At 45.4% G+C, this 17,437-nt stretch overlaps 1 protein-coding gene across 1 annotated transcript in view; it reads right to left on the bottom strand.

Moving 5' to 3' along the window:
* The window catches only part of CCDC68 (coiled-coil domain containing 68), a 67,738-nt gene that overhangs the window by 13,854 nt on the left and 36,447 nt on the right, over window positions 1-17,437 (bottom strand). The window contains exons 2-4 of the mRNA XM_056849068.1: window positions 5,860-6,002; window positions 4,287-4,364; window positions 1,230-1,367 (exon numbers count right to left, since the gene is read on the bottom strand). Coding sequence (XP_056705046.1) covers window positions 1,230-1,367; window positions 4,287-4,364; window positions 5,860-6,002 — 359 coding nt within the window. The remainder of the gene's footprint in view (window positions 1-1,229; window positions 1,368-4,286; window positions 4,365-5,859; window positions 6,003-17,437) is intronic.

The raw sequence follows: 17,437 nt of genomic DNA, 5'->3' as shown, positions 1-17,437 counted from the left end.
AAATTTCCAAAGGTGCCCATAGGCTCAAAAAGGTTGGGGACTAGGGTTGCCAACCTCCAGTTACTAGCCGGAGATCTCCCACTATTACAACTGTCCTCCAGCTGACTGGGATCAGTTCACCTGGAGAAAATGGCCGCTTTGGCAATTGGACTCTATGGCATTGAAGTCCTGCCCCTTCCCAAACCCTGCCCTCCTCAGGCTCTGCCCCAAAATTCTCAAGGTATTTCCCAACCTAGAACTGGAAACCCTATTGGGGACCCCTGCTTTAGACCAATGGATCACAGAGACCAGACAGAAGCAGATTTAATCCGCTCAGCACTTTTATTGTTAAAAAGAGTGCCAGTACAGTTGCATCAATTTCCATTAAATCTCCCTTCCCTCTGCAGATCCCCTCTAGGCCGTTCCTGACTGTGCACTCTGTCTTTATTGGGCTGAGTGTGGCAGCCTGGCACACAAGGATTAGATGATCCCCCCCAAAAAACACAAGGTGTTAGTACTGGTGAGTACCATCATGCACACAAAAAGCCCTAAATATCAGATTTTCCTAATTAGCATAGCATCTGATTCCCACACAGCATTCAAAGCCCTGTGTTTGCTGTAATATTACATCACTACCACTAGGTGGCAGCAAATACGATCTTGTCTCCTCTACACAACCAAACACGCACACAACCACACACACACACACACACACACACACAGAGAGAGAGAGAGCTGATTGCGGCTCTTGAAAAATAATTTGACTGGAAATGTGCTAGAGAGCCATTTTAAGTTGTGATATGTCAGGATTAAACACTTAAAATGTGCATCATTTACTTATTAGCCAGCTCAAGCCATCTGTGCCGACAGTTGTAGAGGCTAATTGGGAGACTGGGCAGGATGAAAGATCATCCTTTGGAGAGGCAAAAGAATGGCGAAGTAGGCAAAGTCCCCCCCCTTCCCAAACCCCGCCCTCTTTTGGAGAGGGGCTGAGAGAGCTCTAAGAGAGCTGTGACTAGCCCAAGGTCACCCAGCTAGCTTCATATGTAGGGGTGGGGAAACCAACCCAGTTCACCAGATTAGAGACCGCTGTTCACGTGGAGGAGTGGGGAATCAAACCTGGTTTTTCAGATTAGAGTCCACTACACCATGTTGGAGATTGAACCTAGAACTTTTTGCATGCAAAGCAGATAGTCTGTTTACCGAGCCACGGCCCCTCCCCAAGATACACTCCAGAAAACTAGACGCACCTTGATCAGTAGCCATTCGTTTTCTTTGTTCACCCGTGACAATTCTTGTTCTGTCTCTTCCACCTTTTCCACTGTCTCCATGTAGCTGGAAGCCAAAGTCTCTTGGTCAGGGTCCAATCCAGATTCTTGGAATTGTGTCTAATATGAATTAACACCAAGCATGAGTAGGTTTCCCCCTTTCCATTTGGTTACTGTTCTATGGCTTCTATCTGTCCCACATTTTACCCTACTGGCCTTCTGGTTAATTCATTTTGAAACTGGCACATGCAAATTTGATTTGGTTGCCAGCACACACTGTAGGGAGTACAAATGCATCCCAGCCCATTGTTTAAAAAGGGCACAAAAGGGAGTCTTGATACAATGGCACAACAGCGCCAAGATTTCTTTTCAGGCAGCAACTTAATCAACACACTCATGCACTGATGGAACATCAGTTATCGCTAAGAAAGAGATGCAGACTGAAAATGGTGTCCAACTGCCCGAGCGCAACAGTCTGAATGAAGCCCCAAAATCTAAATGGGAGGAAGGCAGACACACACACATGAACACACATGAACCTGCTTTGTATCAGACCCTTGGTCCATCCAAGTCCGTATTGTCTACTCAGACCAGCAGCAGTTCTCCAGGGTCTCAGGCAGGGGTCTTTCACATCACCTACTTGCCTAGTCCTTTTAATTGGAGATGTTGGGAATTGAACCTGGGTCCTTCTGCATGCAAAGCAGATGCTCTACCACTGAGCCACGGACCCTCGTTCCAGCTCCACAAGCCAAGAACAACGTAGTTTAGACCCACCCACCCCAAATCCAAGAAGACATTTGACTGGGAAAAAACATTTGTAAGCATTCTATAATTGACATACACAATTTAATTAGCAACTTCTGGCAAAGAACTTTCAAAGTAGTTACCCAGATGAACTCTGTGTGACAAAAGGCTAGGGTTGCCAGGTCCCCACTGGCCACCGGTGAGGGATGGGGGGTAGGGTTGCCAGATCCAAGTTGAGAACTCCCTGCCCCAAGATGTGGCGACGGCTGCCAACTTGGAAGGCTTTAGGAGGGCAGTGGACATATTCATGGAGGAGAGGGCTATCCATGGCTACTAGTCAAATACAAATACAAAAACCTTTAACGGCATAAAGGCTACTAGTCAAAAGGAATAACTAGTCATGATGCACACTTATTCTCTCCAGGATCAGATGAGCATGCCTATTATACATAGGCAGGATGGTGCTGCTGCAGTTGTCTTGTTTGTGGGCTTCCTAGGACCTGGCTGGCCACTGTATGAACAGACTGCTGGACTTGATGGGCCTCAGTCTGATCCAGCACAGCTTTTCTTATGTTCCTATGAGAAACTCCTGGAGATCTGGGGATGGAGCCTGGGGAGGACAGGGACCTCCGTGGGCTGCAACACCATATAGGCCACCCTCCAAAGTATCCATTTTCTCCGGGGGAACTGATCACTGTAGTCTGGAGATGATCTTTAATTCCGGGGGATTCCCAGGTCCCACCTGGAGGCTGGCATCTCTACAAAAGGCTCTGTCCCCACCTTCATAGCCAAACTAAACTGAGCCCCGAGAGCGATTCTCGGCAAAAATTATCTTTCCTCTCTCGACTCTCCATATCAAATATCGTGTTCTATTGGCTCAGCTCCCCGGGGTTTCATATCTTGAAAACATTAGCACAACAGACCTGATAAATAACAGCTTTTGATTCCCCCAGGACAGTATTTTCTGCCTACAAGATTAATTAGCGCTCCGAACATGGCAGCAGGCGGCACACTTTCCACATAGGTCTGCAAACCGGTGGCATTCAATCGCTGAAAGACAAATCTAATTCCGTCACCCTTCTTGCAATGAACGTTCAACTCGCTCTGCAGCCAGAAAGGCCGCTGGACCACTGTTTAATGAGTAGGTTTGCGAGGCAGGGCAGAAGGAGAGTTGCAGCGTTTCGCCAGAACAACAAAAAATGTGGAAGAGGGTTGTTCTAGGGCAGTAACCCAGAAGGGGTCACGCTGCCTGGTGCCGCTTAGTTTGGGATGTTTTTGCAGCTGTTCAATACATTGCAATGACTGTTGTTATTTAGAGGTTTTGTGTCAATTGCTTTCCTGTTTTAAATGGATGGTGAGCACAGCTCTTTTAGCCGGAAGGCAATTAAACGTTTAATATCTGCACATTATAGCAAAATGTTCAAAATCTGGTTGCCGTCAGCATTTCAGGTTGAATGCTGACCCTTCTAGATGGTCTCTGTTTTGACTATGGGAATAAAAATGACCCATCATATTCTGGGAAAGAAAGAAAGAAAGAAAGAAAGAAAGAAAGAAAGAAAGAAAGAAAGAAAGAAAGAAAGAAAGAAAGAAAGAAAGAAAGAAAGAAAGAAAGAAAGAAAGAAAGAAAGAAAGAAAGAAAGAAAGAAAGAAAGAAAGAAAGAAAGAAAGAAAGAAAGAAAGAGTTGGTTTTTATATGCCAGCTTTCTCTACCACTTAAGGAAGAATCAAGCCAGCTCACAATCCCCTTCCCCTCCCCACAACAGACACCCTGTGAGGTAGGTGGGGCTGAGAGAGCTCTAAGAGAGCTGTGACTAGCCCAAGATCACCCAGCTGACTTCATGTGGAGGAGTGGGGAAACCAACCCAGTTCACCAGTTAGCGTCCGCTGCTCATGCAGAGGAGTGGGGAATCAAACCCGGTTCTCCTGATTAAAGTCCACTGCTCCAAAACACCGCTCTTAAACACTACAACCCTCTAGCTTAATTAACCAATGATGGCTCACTTTAAATTTGCAAGGCCATTTAAAAAAAAAACAACAACCCTATTTTAATTCTGGAGTGATAGTGAACAGAGAAAATATGAAAGACTTTCCATAAAGGAAACAAGTCCTACATTGTGTTTACTAAATTGTAGTTTATTTTAGGATGCCTTCAAAAATCTCCAAAAAGGCATCTACAATATTGATGCTTTGGTGATACGTGACGTTTATTTACATTTATATCTCGGCCCAGTAAACATGACACACGCAGCCTGACCATTACAACATACGTTTTTCACTACTAGAAGCTGCCCATACCTTTGAACCCAGTGTGCCATTTGGGACTCCACGTTCTCTACACAGCAGAGGCTGAACTTTCGCTAGAGTCGATCTTATCTGTTGGAAGAAAACAAATGTAATTAGATTTTGATGCCCTGTGCCTGGAAACCAAAGCTGTTTACAAATGCAGTTCAGAGAAATATTTCGCCATGTAGCGTGGGAGCCACCGACAAGCAGCCAAAGGAGGGGTTCCATACCTCCAGGTGGCGGCTGAGTGTCTCATAGAATAGAATCAGAGTTGGAAGTCTACACTAGCCAGGTATATGTAAATAAGCTTAAGTTTCTTGATATAATATGAAGCAGGCAAAAAAAGACTCAAAGCCACCTTTTCTCACTTAACACCTTTCTCAGCACATTGACTTCAGTGGACTTAGAAGGGTGCACCTCTGCTTATATACCTTGGGTTCACATATTACAAAATAGGATGCGGATAAGGCCTTTAGATTAGAGAAATAACTTCATTATTGCAAAAAATTGTGGCTAGCACACACAGGAGGCCTAGGGTTGCCAACTCCATGTTGGGAAATTCCTAAAGATTTTGGGGGTGGGGCCTCATCTACTCTCTAAAGCAGACATTTTTCTCCAGGGGAACGGATCTCTGTTGTGTGGAGATCAGTTGTAATTCCAGGAGATCTCCGAGCCCCACCTGGAGGTTGGTAACCCTAAGGAGGCCACAGATTCAAGCCCAGGGGATTTCCAGTCATTTTTATTTCCAGCATTTCTACCCCACCTTCTAACCAAGGCTGTCAATGTAGTTTGCAACATACAAACCGCCTTTGCAGATTTTAGAAGTATGATATTAAAAAGTTGTGCTGAAGCAATGTTTATGCGCATGAAGGTTGCCTAAAAACATAAAAGCAATTCCATATAGGGAGCTGCGTAAGTCTGTAGCAGAAAATAACAACATGGGAGTCTAGGAGCAACTTAAAGATGAACAAAAAGGTAACAATGAAATGAGCTCTGGCTCACAAAAGTTTGAACTGGAATGCATTTGGTTAATCTTCTAGGTGCTACCAGACTCGTGCTTGTCATTATGTAGGACGCTACGTGCCAAGACAGAAGCTCCTTGAGAAGTTGTGAATACAGGACAGAGGTGTTGCTGTCATTGATAAGATTGAGTTTCTCCTTTGTTTACATATTTCATAGATTGGTGGCCAGATTTGATGTATAGACACAGATAAATCCAGGAAAGAATTTATGGGGGCTCTCTTGGTTGATGCTGCATATATGTTTTTTAAAAAACTATTTTACACAGAATATAGTGTTATACTTTCTACGGTTAAACCCTTTTTTAGCTAACCAAAAGCCTGACCAAAAGAAGCAAACAAATAGAACACCACCAGAAGGAAGAAAGAACTATCTCGGGTAACTTCATGGCTGATCGGAAACCAGGTCTCCCCAGTCGTCCCAATACTCTATGCACAATACCACACCACCATAGGCTCAGTATCTTTCCACTTTGAGCCACTGTGGATCATGGGAAAATGTGGGGTATAAATATTTTAATCAATTAAAATATGTTCACATAACATATTTTATATGTTCACATAACCTGTTTTATATATTCAGTTTCTTCAGCAATCTCAGAAGCATTGGATCCATATAAGAGATAATTTCCCTCTGTCCCCCGGTAGTCTCTCAAAACGTGCTGCGTCAGCACTAGAGTGGTCATCGTTATCAGGGCTTTGGGGTGTCCTGGATGGAAAGACCAAAAGTGTTGATTCAATTTCCTTCAATGTGACATAAATTCAAAATCAAACAAGTGAATCATGCACACATCTTGATGGTCAAATGCAAAACTACACAGGAGAAGCAAGTCATGATGAGAGAGGGTGGGTTACCATGGGACTCTGCCTCTGTTCTCTCCATCTGGTTCCCCGGGAGGACGGTTGCTTTGCAAGTTGGTCTCTGTGGCATTAAACCCTGCTGAAGACCCTCCCCTCCCCACACCCCATCCTCCCCCAGGGTCCACCTCCAAAATCTTCAGGTATTTTGCAACCCAGAGCTGGCAACCCTAAAATAGATGGCCTAGATGACCCTTGAGGTCTCTTCCAGCTCTATGTTTCTATGATAGCAGACAAATTGTTCTGTCCTTGCTATACCCAGGTTACCAATGGTCAGTAATTTATAATTTCAAAAAGTGATTCAGGGCAAATGACTACTTTTATTTGCTGTTCCTGGAAAATATCATCATTTTATGTCAGAGGATGAGGAGGAGGAGGAAGAGTTGGTTTTTATATGCCGACTTTCTCTACCACTTAAGGGAGACTCACATCAGCTTACAATCACCTTCCCTTCCCCTCCCCACAACAGTCACCCTGTGAGGGAGGTGGGGCTGAGAGAGCTGTGACTGGCCCAAGGTCACCCAGCTGGCTTCCCAACAGAGAGGAAACAAATCCAGTTCAGCAGATGAGCCTCTGCCGCTCATGTGGAGGAGTGGGGAATCAAACCCGGTTCTCCAGATCAGAGTCCACTGCTCCAAACCACTGCTCTTAACCACTACACCATGCTGGCAGAAAGAAAAAGAGTTGGTTTTTATACCCCGATTTTCTCTACCTTAAGTAGTCTCAAAACGGCTTACAATCTCCTTCCCTTCCTCTCCCCACAACAGAAACCTTGTGAGGTAGGTGGGGCTGAGAGAGTTCGGAGAGAACTGTGACTGGCCCAAGGTCACCCAGCAGGCTTCATGTGGAGGAGCAGGGAATCAAACCCAGTTGTCCAGAGTCCACCACTCTTAACCACTATGCCACACTGGTGTAGTGATAGTATGGCATCCAATAAACCAATGTCACATGAATTGCCTCAAACAGTGTGGTATAGTGGTTAGAGTACCAGACAAAGATCTGGGAAGAGGGGCCAGGTTTGAAGTCCCACTCTGCCAGGGAAGCTCACTAGGTGACCTTGGACCAGCCTAATCTCCCTCACAGGGATGTTGTGAGGATAAAATGGAGGAGAGGAGAACAACATAAGCAGCTTTGGGTCCCCGTTGGGGAGAAAGGCAGGATATAAATTAAGTAAAGAAATAAGAAATAAATAAACCAATTGAAGTAAACAAAGAGAACCAATGAGGCAGTGGATGTGCATGTGTCTGTATGTGTATAAAGCGCTGTCAAGTCCTAGAGGACTTCTGGCGACCCCCAATGGGGTTTTCAAGGCAAGAGAATAACAGAGGTGGTTTGCCAGTGCCTTCCTCTGCATAGCAACCCTGGTATTCCTTGGGGTCTCCCATCCAAATACTAATGAGGGCTGTGGCTCAGTTTGAAGAGCATCTGCTCGGCACGCAGAAGGCCCCAGGTTCAATCCCCGGCATCTCCAGTTAAAGGGACTAGGCAAGTAGGTGATGTGAAAGACCCCTGCCTGAGACCCTGGAGAGCCGCTGCTGATCTGAGTAGACAAAACTGACTTTGATAGACCGAGGGCCTGATACAGTAGAAGGCAGCTTCATGGGTTCATGTGAACCTGCTTAGCTTCCACGATCTGATGAGACCGGGCTATACCACGCTGCCTTCCCTCCCAGGCAGTGGACAGTGAGGCCAAAAAGGGGAGAAGCAAAATATCACAGAGCACAGGCAGAAGCCAGAAAAACAGAAAGGCACCAAAAGAACAGGTATAATCAGCAAGGATCAGTATTTCCAGCTGCATCAAACGCGCTCCTTTCAGTGTCAAAATTATAGAATTTTTGGGGAAGACTCGGGTTTGGCTTTTTGCAATATGAAGAAGGCAGCATGACCACTGGGAAATCCCGCTAAACGAACTCTGTCCGCATGAGCAGCAATATTGGATTCTCTTATGTGCAGACACTAGGGGGACCATACTTTTCTGCCTGCAAGGCAGAGAAAAGCAGCTTTTCCCGGTGAAATGAACTCCTGGCAGTTTTACAACAGAAATCCCTCCTCAAACACAAAAATTGACTCCAACGATGCATTTATGGTACAATGGTGACATCCAGTGTTTGAGGAATTAGTCTCAGGCCTATATATTCAGTACAGCTTTCACACAAACAAACAACACCAAAAACCCTTCCATGCACTACAGGATTCCATCAGTAGTTTAGTTAACATTTAAAATGTAAAATGAGATGTAATAACAGAGGAAGTGATGGGAGGCCACATCTCTGGGTTTATAGATAACCAGAATATCCACAAAATTGCTGGTTAAATACAGGCTCTAACCCCCTGGCACAGAGCTCGACAATCTGTGCATTGCAGTTTTCTTTTTTAGAAGCCAGTTTCTAGTCCTTATGAAGGCAGAGGAACACTTGAAAAAGTTGGGGCTCCGTGTATCTCTGCTCGTCACTGAATCCCTGAGAATCTCAGCCAACAAAACAGACAATGGAGATTTTGTCAACTGAGAGTAATCAGTAAATAAATGTGTCTAGGAAGGATAAGAGGGCGGGAAGGCGGCCTGGTATAGCATGATCTAGATCTTGAAAGCAAAGCAGGGGTAGAGGAGGAAGAGAAGAAGAGTTGGTTTTTATATGCCGACTTCTTCTTCTACTTAAGGAAGAAACAAACTGGCTTACAATCACCTTCCCTTCCCCACAACAGACACCCTGTGAGGTAGGTGGGGCTAAGAGAGCTCTAAGAGAGCTGTGACTAGCCCAAGGTCACCCAGCTGGCTTCATGTGTAGGAGTGGGGAAACCAACCTGGCTCTCCAGATTAGCATCTGCCGCTCATGTGGAGGAGTGGGGAATCAAACTCAGTTCGCCAGATTAGTCCGTTGCTCCAAACTACAGCTCTTCACCACCACACCACGCTGGCTAAGAATCGACTAGTGCCTATAAGAATGGAGGTTCTCGTTAACTATCATGGCTAATATGCACTGATAGACCTATTCTTCCCAAATGAATGTATTTCCCCTTTAAAGCCAGAGGCTATCACATTGTTATTCCATTATATTGCTGTCTTGCTCAGATAGATTTAACATTCTTGGGGAATTTTGGGTACTATGTCAGAGGGTGATTCAGACTCCCAGAAAAACAAAATAATAGCATAAGAGCCAAGATTTATTAGCATTCCAAGTGGAAACTAAGTTCTCGAGGTACTTCAGCTTACAGCTCACTTGAACGAACCTAAGAAGGCCCGTGCTGGATCAGACCAAGGCCCATCAAGTCCAGCAATATTGTGGCCAACCAGGTGCCTCTAGGAAGCCCACAAACAAGACAACTGCAGCAGCACCGTCCTGCCTGCGTTCCACAGCACCTAAGATAATAGGCATGCTCCTCTGATCCTGGAGAGAACAGCTATGCATCATGACTAGTATCCATGGATAGCCCTCTCCTCCATGAACATGTCCACTCCCCTCTTAAAGCCTTCTAAATTGGCAGCCATCACTACATCCTGGGGCAGGGAGTTCCACAATTTAACTAAGAGTTAAATGCTCCTCTATTTAAAAAAAATCCCTGCATGCAGGAAGCTAGGTATCAGGGAGACGGTTAGACTGGAGCCTGTCTCCCTGGTATTTATATTTTTCTAAGCACTGGGAATGTTGTTGCGTAGAGGAGCATTCAGCCAGGTGAGTGCTCACCTGCACTCTGAGGTGAGACAGCCCAGAGAGATTTACCACCTCGGTGATACCGAGGCTGGCTTGTGTTCAAAAGACTGACATTCTAAGCCAACAGGCAGTGCTGCATGTGGACTTTTCACGAGGCTGTAAAATTTCTCCATCTGAACATAACATTTGATTACTACAGGACTGTGCTGAGTAAATACTACCAAGATTATTGCCAAGGTTTTTGCAAATAGTCATTCCCACCCTGAACTGTCGAGCAGTTCAAGAAATTATTCCACAGTTCTTATTATTTGCCCGCTGTGAATTCTAAGGAGACAATGTTCTGCTTGGCCTTATGAATGTCTGGGGAACAGAAGGCAAAGAATGGCAGGATTTGCATCCACAAATGCCTGCATGGTCATAGGTCACCCATTCTTCCCATTTTTAAAAGCACGTGACATCCGATCAGTCCACAAATTGAGACCCAGCGAACCCGCCAGTAATATATCTAAGGAAACACCTAGCAGACAGAACAAACGGTGTACAAACACCATGGAAAGTATTACTCCGGAACAGTCTTGCTGGGGTAAAGTGTAGATGACTGGCGAAGGCAATGGCAAACCTCCCCATAACCATAGTCTGCCTAGTAAACCCTGAGATGTAACATCACCCCATGGGTCAGTAATGACCCAGTGCTTGCACAGGGGACTACTTTTACCTTTGTGTGTGTGTGTAAAGTGCCGTCAAGTCGCAGCTGACTTACGGCGACCCCTTTTGGGGTTTTTTCATGGCAAGAGACTAGCAGAGGTGGTTTGCCAGTGCCTTCCTCTGCACAGCAACCCTGGTATTCCTTGGTGGTCTCCCATCCAAGTACTAACCAGGGCTGACCCTGCTTAGCTTCTGAGATCTGACGAGATCAGGCTAGCCTGGGCCATCCAGGTCAGGGCTTTTAGTCCTGTAGAAATTAATGTAAATAATAAGGTCAACAACCTAAGGAACAGCTTCTCACTAATGGTTCGCTGTCCAGAGCTATTTCGTTTTAAATCCGTTGGTTGCTAACTCCTGCTTGGAAAATTCTTGGAGATTTGGAGGTGGTGCTTGGGGAAGGCAGAGCTTGGAGAGGGTGCTCTGCGGGGATACAATACAACTCTGAAACCGCCATTTTCCCCAGGCAAACTGACCTCTGTGATCTAGACATCAATTGATAGTCCACGAGAACTGTGGGCCTCACCTGGAGGCTGGCAGCTGTAACTGAGCACCTCAATCCATCAGGTACTCATTGAGCATCAAGGGGACACAGACTGGCTACACACCCTGCCATTGTGTGCCACTATCCAAGCTAGCCCCATCTTGTTCTATCTCGGAAGCAAAGCAGGGTCAGCTAGGGTTTGCCAACCTCCAGGAGGTGGCTGGAGATCTCCTGCTATTACAACTGATCTCCAGGTGACAGAGAACGGTTCACCTGGAGAAAATGGCTGCTTTGGAAGGTGAACTCCATGACACTATGTCCCACTGAGGTCCCTCCCCTCCCCAAACCCCACCCTCCTCAGGCTCCACCCCAAGTATTTCCCAACCCAGAGCTGGCAATCCTAGATCAGCCCTGGTTAGTACTTGGATGGGAGACCACCAAGGAAGTCCAGGGTTGCTATGCAGAGGCCGGCAATGGCAAACCATCTCCGAATGTCTCTTGCCTTCAAAACTCTCTGGGGTCACGGTAAGTCAGCTGTGACTTGACGGCACTTGCCACCACCAGGCTTAGTGGTCATCAAATGAGGCTCCCTCTTGTATGGGGTGGGCTAGTAAGCATGGCTAGAAGATTAACACCCAAGTTATGAATAGGCTGAGGTGTGCTCAACTCTGCATAACACTGGAATGCAAAACCTTTGTTGACTGATCAGGGAGGGCCAATTTGGATACTAAAGAACTCCTGATAAGAAGGGCTGGAGGCAGTAAGGGCACCCTCCTTTGGGTTTGCTATTTTGGCTCTGCTTTCTTAGCGTTATCCGAAAAAGGTGGGGACACAGAAGTAAAACAGATGAGAGCTCTTGACCGGTCGCTATATTTTCATCTTGAACTTTGCTACGCAACTTTTAAGCTGGAATTGCCTTTGTCTGCAAGAGTTGCAATCGGAGTGTTTACTTCTGCTTATAATGGCAAGCTTTTGGTGACCAGGAGCTTTTAAATTTAAGTTTTACTTCAAATATTTCTGTTCTGCCTTTCCGCCCAAGGCAGCAAAGATCAAAACATTAAAACGTTTCAACATTGAAACTAGGGTTGCCAACCTCCAGGCAAAGACCCACAAGTAGGGCACCAAGGCCAACGATTCCCCTGTGGCTGCCCCCACCAGCAAGTGCCGGTCATAAGTACACGGTCCCTCCATGAACTGCCCCTTTTAAAGCCATCCACACGTTGTGGAAGCGACACCCATAACATTGCGTACTGTGTGATTTGTCTATCCGGAATCTGATAGAAAATTACGTTGCAAATGGGTTGCAAATGGAGGCTATAAAAGTCCCAACCTTATGAAAGGGGAGACTTCAGTAGTAACCTAATTTTGAATATGGGACATGGAACTTCCTAACTCAGAAGCTTTAGCCATGGTCAGTGGAGAATTCCCTGCGGGAGCCAGGAATAGATCTGCCTCACAGTATGCAAGCTATGTTTACTTGTACATTTATACAATCAAAGACCTGAATAAAATGTGCAGGATTATGCCGTGGAAGCTTGCTGGATGACCTTGGTCCAGTCACACACATTGACCTACCCCACAGGGTTTTTGTGAGGATAAAATGGAAAGTAAGGCGCGTTGGTTCCCCCCTTCAGAAGAAAAGGGGTTTATCTTATCAAGACAAGGTAATGCCACAAAATCCAATCGCCTCTCCTACAAATAGATCTTTTTGACCAACCATGTTTGAAAGAGGGACACTAAACTCCAGTGTGATAACTCATCACATCAGAATTATCTACATCACAATATATATCCATTCCAGGACAAAGAAAAAGAGAAGAGAAAGCTGGAATTTGTAATTTGTGTAACAGGAAACTCAACAGTGATCTAGTTAACAGAAATGTACCAGGGAATGTTTTATTCCTTGCCTGGCAAGTAGCCAATGGACTTTGATCCTAGTTGGGCTCAGGCAGAGCTCACAAAAATGCCAAATGTTGCTGAGTCATAGGTTTGTTTGTTTTTTGAGAAACTGCAGCCTCAACTTTCACAGGTAAGCCATGCAAGAGATCCTTTCTTTCTTGCAAATACGATCCCAGCACCCAAGGTTTCTATTAACCTTCCAGGCAGATTTTGAGTTCTAGTACACTTATCCATTTTTTTAAAGTCCATAAACATGGCACTGGTCCGTAGTGACATCACAAGCACTGCCCAATAGGTGCCCTCGATGCTTCTGCAACCATATTCTTGACAGCAGTCACAAGTCCAATAGGCATGGATCCGACAGGTACAATCCTACTTAGTATTTGTTATCAGGGGTTTTGTGTATAAGCAAAGTGTTTTCTCAGAAATTCTCACAAACAATCCTCTGAGGCTACATTGGCTTGACTGTGAATGTGAGGAGTTAAAAGGTAATAAAAATCAATAGGAAAGCCACTAAATTTACGGCAGAGTGGTTAAGATTTGATCAAATGACTTTCTGGATCACAGTTCTACACCCACATGGCCTATGTACGTTTGCAAGTCCTGCCAGATTCTATGTGATGGGTACGTCCTGGTTAACTTAGATTGCAGACCGAGGCACAGCTATTAGGAAATACCGGTATACATCACACTGAAATTGGCAGGATTTATCTCTTAACTCCTCATGTATACAAGAAACAACAGACAAGCCACTGAATATATGGCTCGTAGTTTGATTTAAAAAGGTAAAGGTCCCCTGTGCAAGCACCGAGTCATTCCTGACCCATGGGGTGACGTCACATCCCAACGCTTCCTAGGCAGACTTTGTCTACGGGGTCCTTTGCCACTGCCTTCCCCAGTCATCTTCCCTTTACCCCCAGCAAGCTGGGTAGTTTGATTTAGTGGTGAGTTAATGGAAATTATGAGTTTCCCAGTATTTGCCCTGACCTGGATAGCCCAGGCTAGCCTGATCTTGTCAGATCTCAAAAGTTAAGCAGGGTTGGCCCAGATTCATATTTGGATGGGAGACCACCAAGGAGGGGCTGTGGCTCAGTGGTAGAGCATCTGCTTGGCATGCAGAAGGTCCCAGGTTCAATCCCTGGCATCTCCAGTTAAAGGGACTAGGCAGGTAAGTGATGAGAAAAGACCCCTGCCTGAGACCCTGGAGAGCCGCTGCCGGCCTGAGTAGGCAATACTGGCTTTGATGGACCAAGGGTCCATTTCAGTATTTGGCAGCTTCATGTGTTCAAGGTCAAGATGCAGAGGCAAGCAATGGCAAACCACCTCTGAATGCCTTTTTGCCTTTAAAACCCAATGGGGTTGCCATACATCAGCTGTGACGTAATGGCAAAATAATAATAAAAAGAACAATAAAGTGTTGCTATTACATACAATTCCAGGAATTGATATGAAACTTTCTTAGTTCTGCTTGGGGATGATCTGCATAAGGAAATTGACTAGGGAAATGCTCATTGACTTATCCATGGCTTTTGGACGGGGCCTTGGCTCAATGGTAGGGCATCTGCCTGGGACACAGAAGGTCCCAGGTTCAATCCCCAGCATCTCCAGCCAAAAGGACCAGGTCATCGGTGATGTGAAAGACCTCTACTATAGACCCTGGAAAGCTGCTGCCAGTCTGAGTAGACAATTCTGACCTTGAGGGACCTAGGGTCTGATTCCGGACAAGGTAGCTTCCTGCGTTCAAGTGGGTTCAAGCCTCAGCCCAATCCCCTGGAAAGCCACTGCCAGTCTGAGTAGACAGCACTGACTTTGATGGACCAAGGGTCTGATTCAGTATAAGGCAGCTTCATGTGTTCATTATTTATTAAGGAATACTGTTCAGAACCTATGCAAGACTATAGAAAGTGATGGTAAAAGAAGAAGATCCTGTTGGCTAGCTAGCAGAAGCAGAAGTCCACCTAGGCGGTTTTTCTTCTTTCCCTGAAGGTATTTAGCCTGGGTGGGACCAGAAGCACGAGCCAATGGTAAGAACCCAGGGCTCAAAGACAGAACCTGTGAGAATCAGCTTGGGGGACCAGACCTGCCCAGCTGCCCACGTATATTTGTTTCAGTAATTTGGAATCCTTCTGCCCTTTTTCTAAGCCACTTTACATAAATCCAGAGCGAAAAGCCACCTTAGGCAAAATCCTTAACTAAAAATATATAAAATATAAATATCTGTGTATTTACTGCAACGATCCCGGGTCCTGTGGCAAAGCATTTTTTAAAATTTTAAACCAGCCCCATTTTCTCAACCACGATTTTTTCCTTATCAACCAAACACTGTAATTTCTTTATTTTTATCTTTGCAGTTTTGATCATATAATAACCACCAGTGAAATCTTGATGTCACAGTAGTTATGGGTCATTCCTTAAATATTATTCTGCCAGCTACACCATACAAATATGAATCTGCACCTTAATGAAGCAGCATGCCAGTCAGTGAAGAGTTGCAAGCTTCTGAACTACACATAGCTCCTCTTCAGGAGGAATGCTGGAAACAAATAGCAGCTGACCAGGTCCGTGAAACAAATCTCTTGTATGCATGGCTGTTTCCCTTGCCAGCACCCCTCCAACAACCTCAAGTCTTTGTTTTGATTATGCATGCTGTTTCCCACCGTCAGAGGTCACCTTGCTCCCCCCCTGCATTTCCTCACATTTTGCCTGCGTCTTCAGATACCTGCTTTATCTTGAATTTGAAAATGCGGGCAAAATGCAGCGAAACGCAGGGGGAGAATGAGGCGGCCCCCGACGGTTGGAAACGGTACGCGTAAGCAAAACAAAGACCAAAGTCGTTGGAGGGGTGATGGCGAGGGAAATAGCCACGCACAAAACCCAAAAGCCTTTGTGACTTGGGGCCAAACTAGGTCAGTATGCAGAGAAAGTTCATAATCGGGAAATTAGGACTGTTACTGCAGGCTTACACTGTGGCTAGGATGTTAACTTTTTAAGCTATCCTGCTTTTTGCTAAACAACTTGAAATGCTTGAGATTCCTTCACGTGAAGCAGGTGTATGGTTAAATTAGAGGAAATAAGATATCCTGCTTTTAGCTAAACATTTGGCATGCTTGAAATTGCTTCATCTGAAGCAGGCCCATGGCCAATGTGGAGGAAATACTATCTGATCTTCAGTACACAATGTTACATGCCCCACTTTGTATATGCAAAGTGGCACTTTTTTTAACCCATAACTGTATATATGTTATATAGTCATATAACTGTATGACTAGGACAGAGGTTATTTTTCCCCTGCATAGTTGTGCCTGTGAGATTGTTCCGTATAGAGGGTGCTTTGGGGAAGAAGGCCTCAGCAGGCCTTCTCAGAAGTAAATAGCTGGGTTTGAAGTGGGACTGTGGCTCAGTGGGAGAGCATCAGCTTGGCATGCAGAAGGTCCCAGGTTCAATCCCCAGCATCTCCAGTTAAAAGGATCAGATAACAGGTGATGTGAAACACCTCTGCTAGAGACCCTGGAAAGCTGCTGCCAGTCTGAGTAGACAATACTGACCTTGAGGGACACCAAGGGTCTGATTCAGGACAAGGAAGCTTCCTGCGCCCAAGTGGGTTCAAACCCAGCCTTACGCCTTTTACCTCACAAACATTTACAATGGATATATAAAAGAATAATATGAAGAACAAAATTCCTCTTACAAGCTGCAGAGTACATTTCCATCAGCCCTGAGTAAATACACAAAGTCCCCATATGGTAAAAATTGGGTAGAAGGGCCTCCAGATGGACAGAAAGGTTATTTTCAGGCATTCAACAAAGGTATCTAAGAAAAGGTACTTTTGATGGTCAAAAGCTTATACCTTGGAAACCTTTTGGTCTCTAGGGTGCATGGCGACCCCAGCAAGGGGCTTTCAAGGCAAGTGAAAAGCAGGGGTAGTTTGCCATTGCTTTTTTATGCAAAGTCTTCCTTGGTGGTCTCTCATCCAAGTACCAGCCCTACTTAGCTTGAGATCTGACAAGAGCGAGTTATGCTATACCATTCCACATACCAACATAGCTACCCACCTAAAACAAACTTCAACTCCACTTCTTTTTTATTATTATCATTTTTCCAGCATATCTGTGGTGTTCAAAAGTACCTTACATCTTCTATCTTCTTGAAGAGACCAGTATACTGTAAGGGAGATCAGTGCTGTACTAGGCCCATATTGCAAATGGCTAGACTGGGGCTCAGAAACCGTTCCTGTAAGGTCATCTGAGTCTTCATGGGAGAGGGGAGATACATGCTTTCCAGATTCATAGCTCATGTCCTAAGCCTCTAAACCACCTTTCCAAGAACCTAAGCACTACAAACGGTCCAGCTCTTCAAGTAACTTTTACGGTCACTGGCCTAGCAGGAGATTCAGTGAGCTGAAATTGTATGCAACTTGGGATGCCAGCCTCCAGGTGGGACCTAGGGATCCCCTGGAATTACAGCTCACCTCCAGACTACAGAGATCAGTTCCCCTGGAGAAAGTGGCTGGGTTAGAGGGTGGACTCTATGGCTTGGTACCTCACTGAGGTC

The sequence above is a fragment of the Euleptes europaea genome, chromosome 4 (genome assembly GCF_029931775.1).
Source record: "Euleptes europaea isolate rEulEur1 chromosome 4, rEulEur1.hap1, whole genome shotgun sequence".
In the NCBI taxonomy this organism is placed as follows: Eukaryota; Metazoa; Chordata; class Lepidosauria; order Squamata; family Sphaerodactylidae; genus Euleptes; species Euleptes europaea.
Note: the sequence above shows the minus strand (reverse complement) of the source record. Positions and strands in the feature narration are given on the sequence as shown.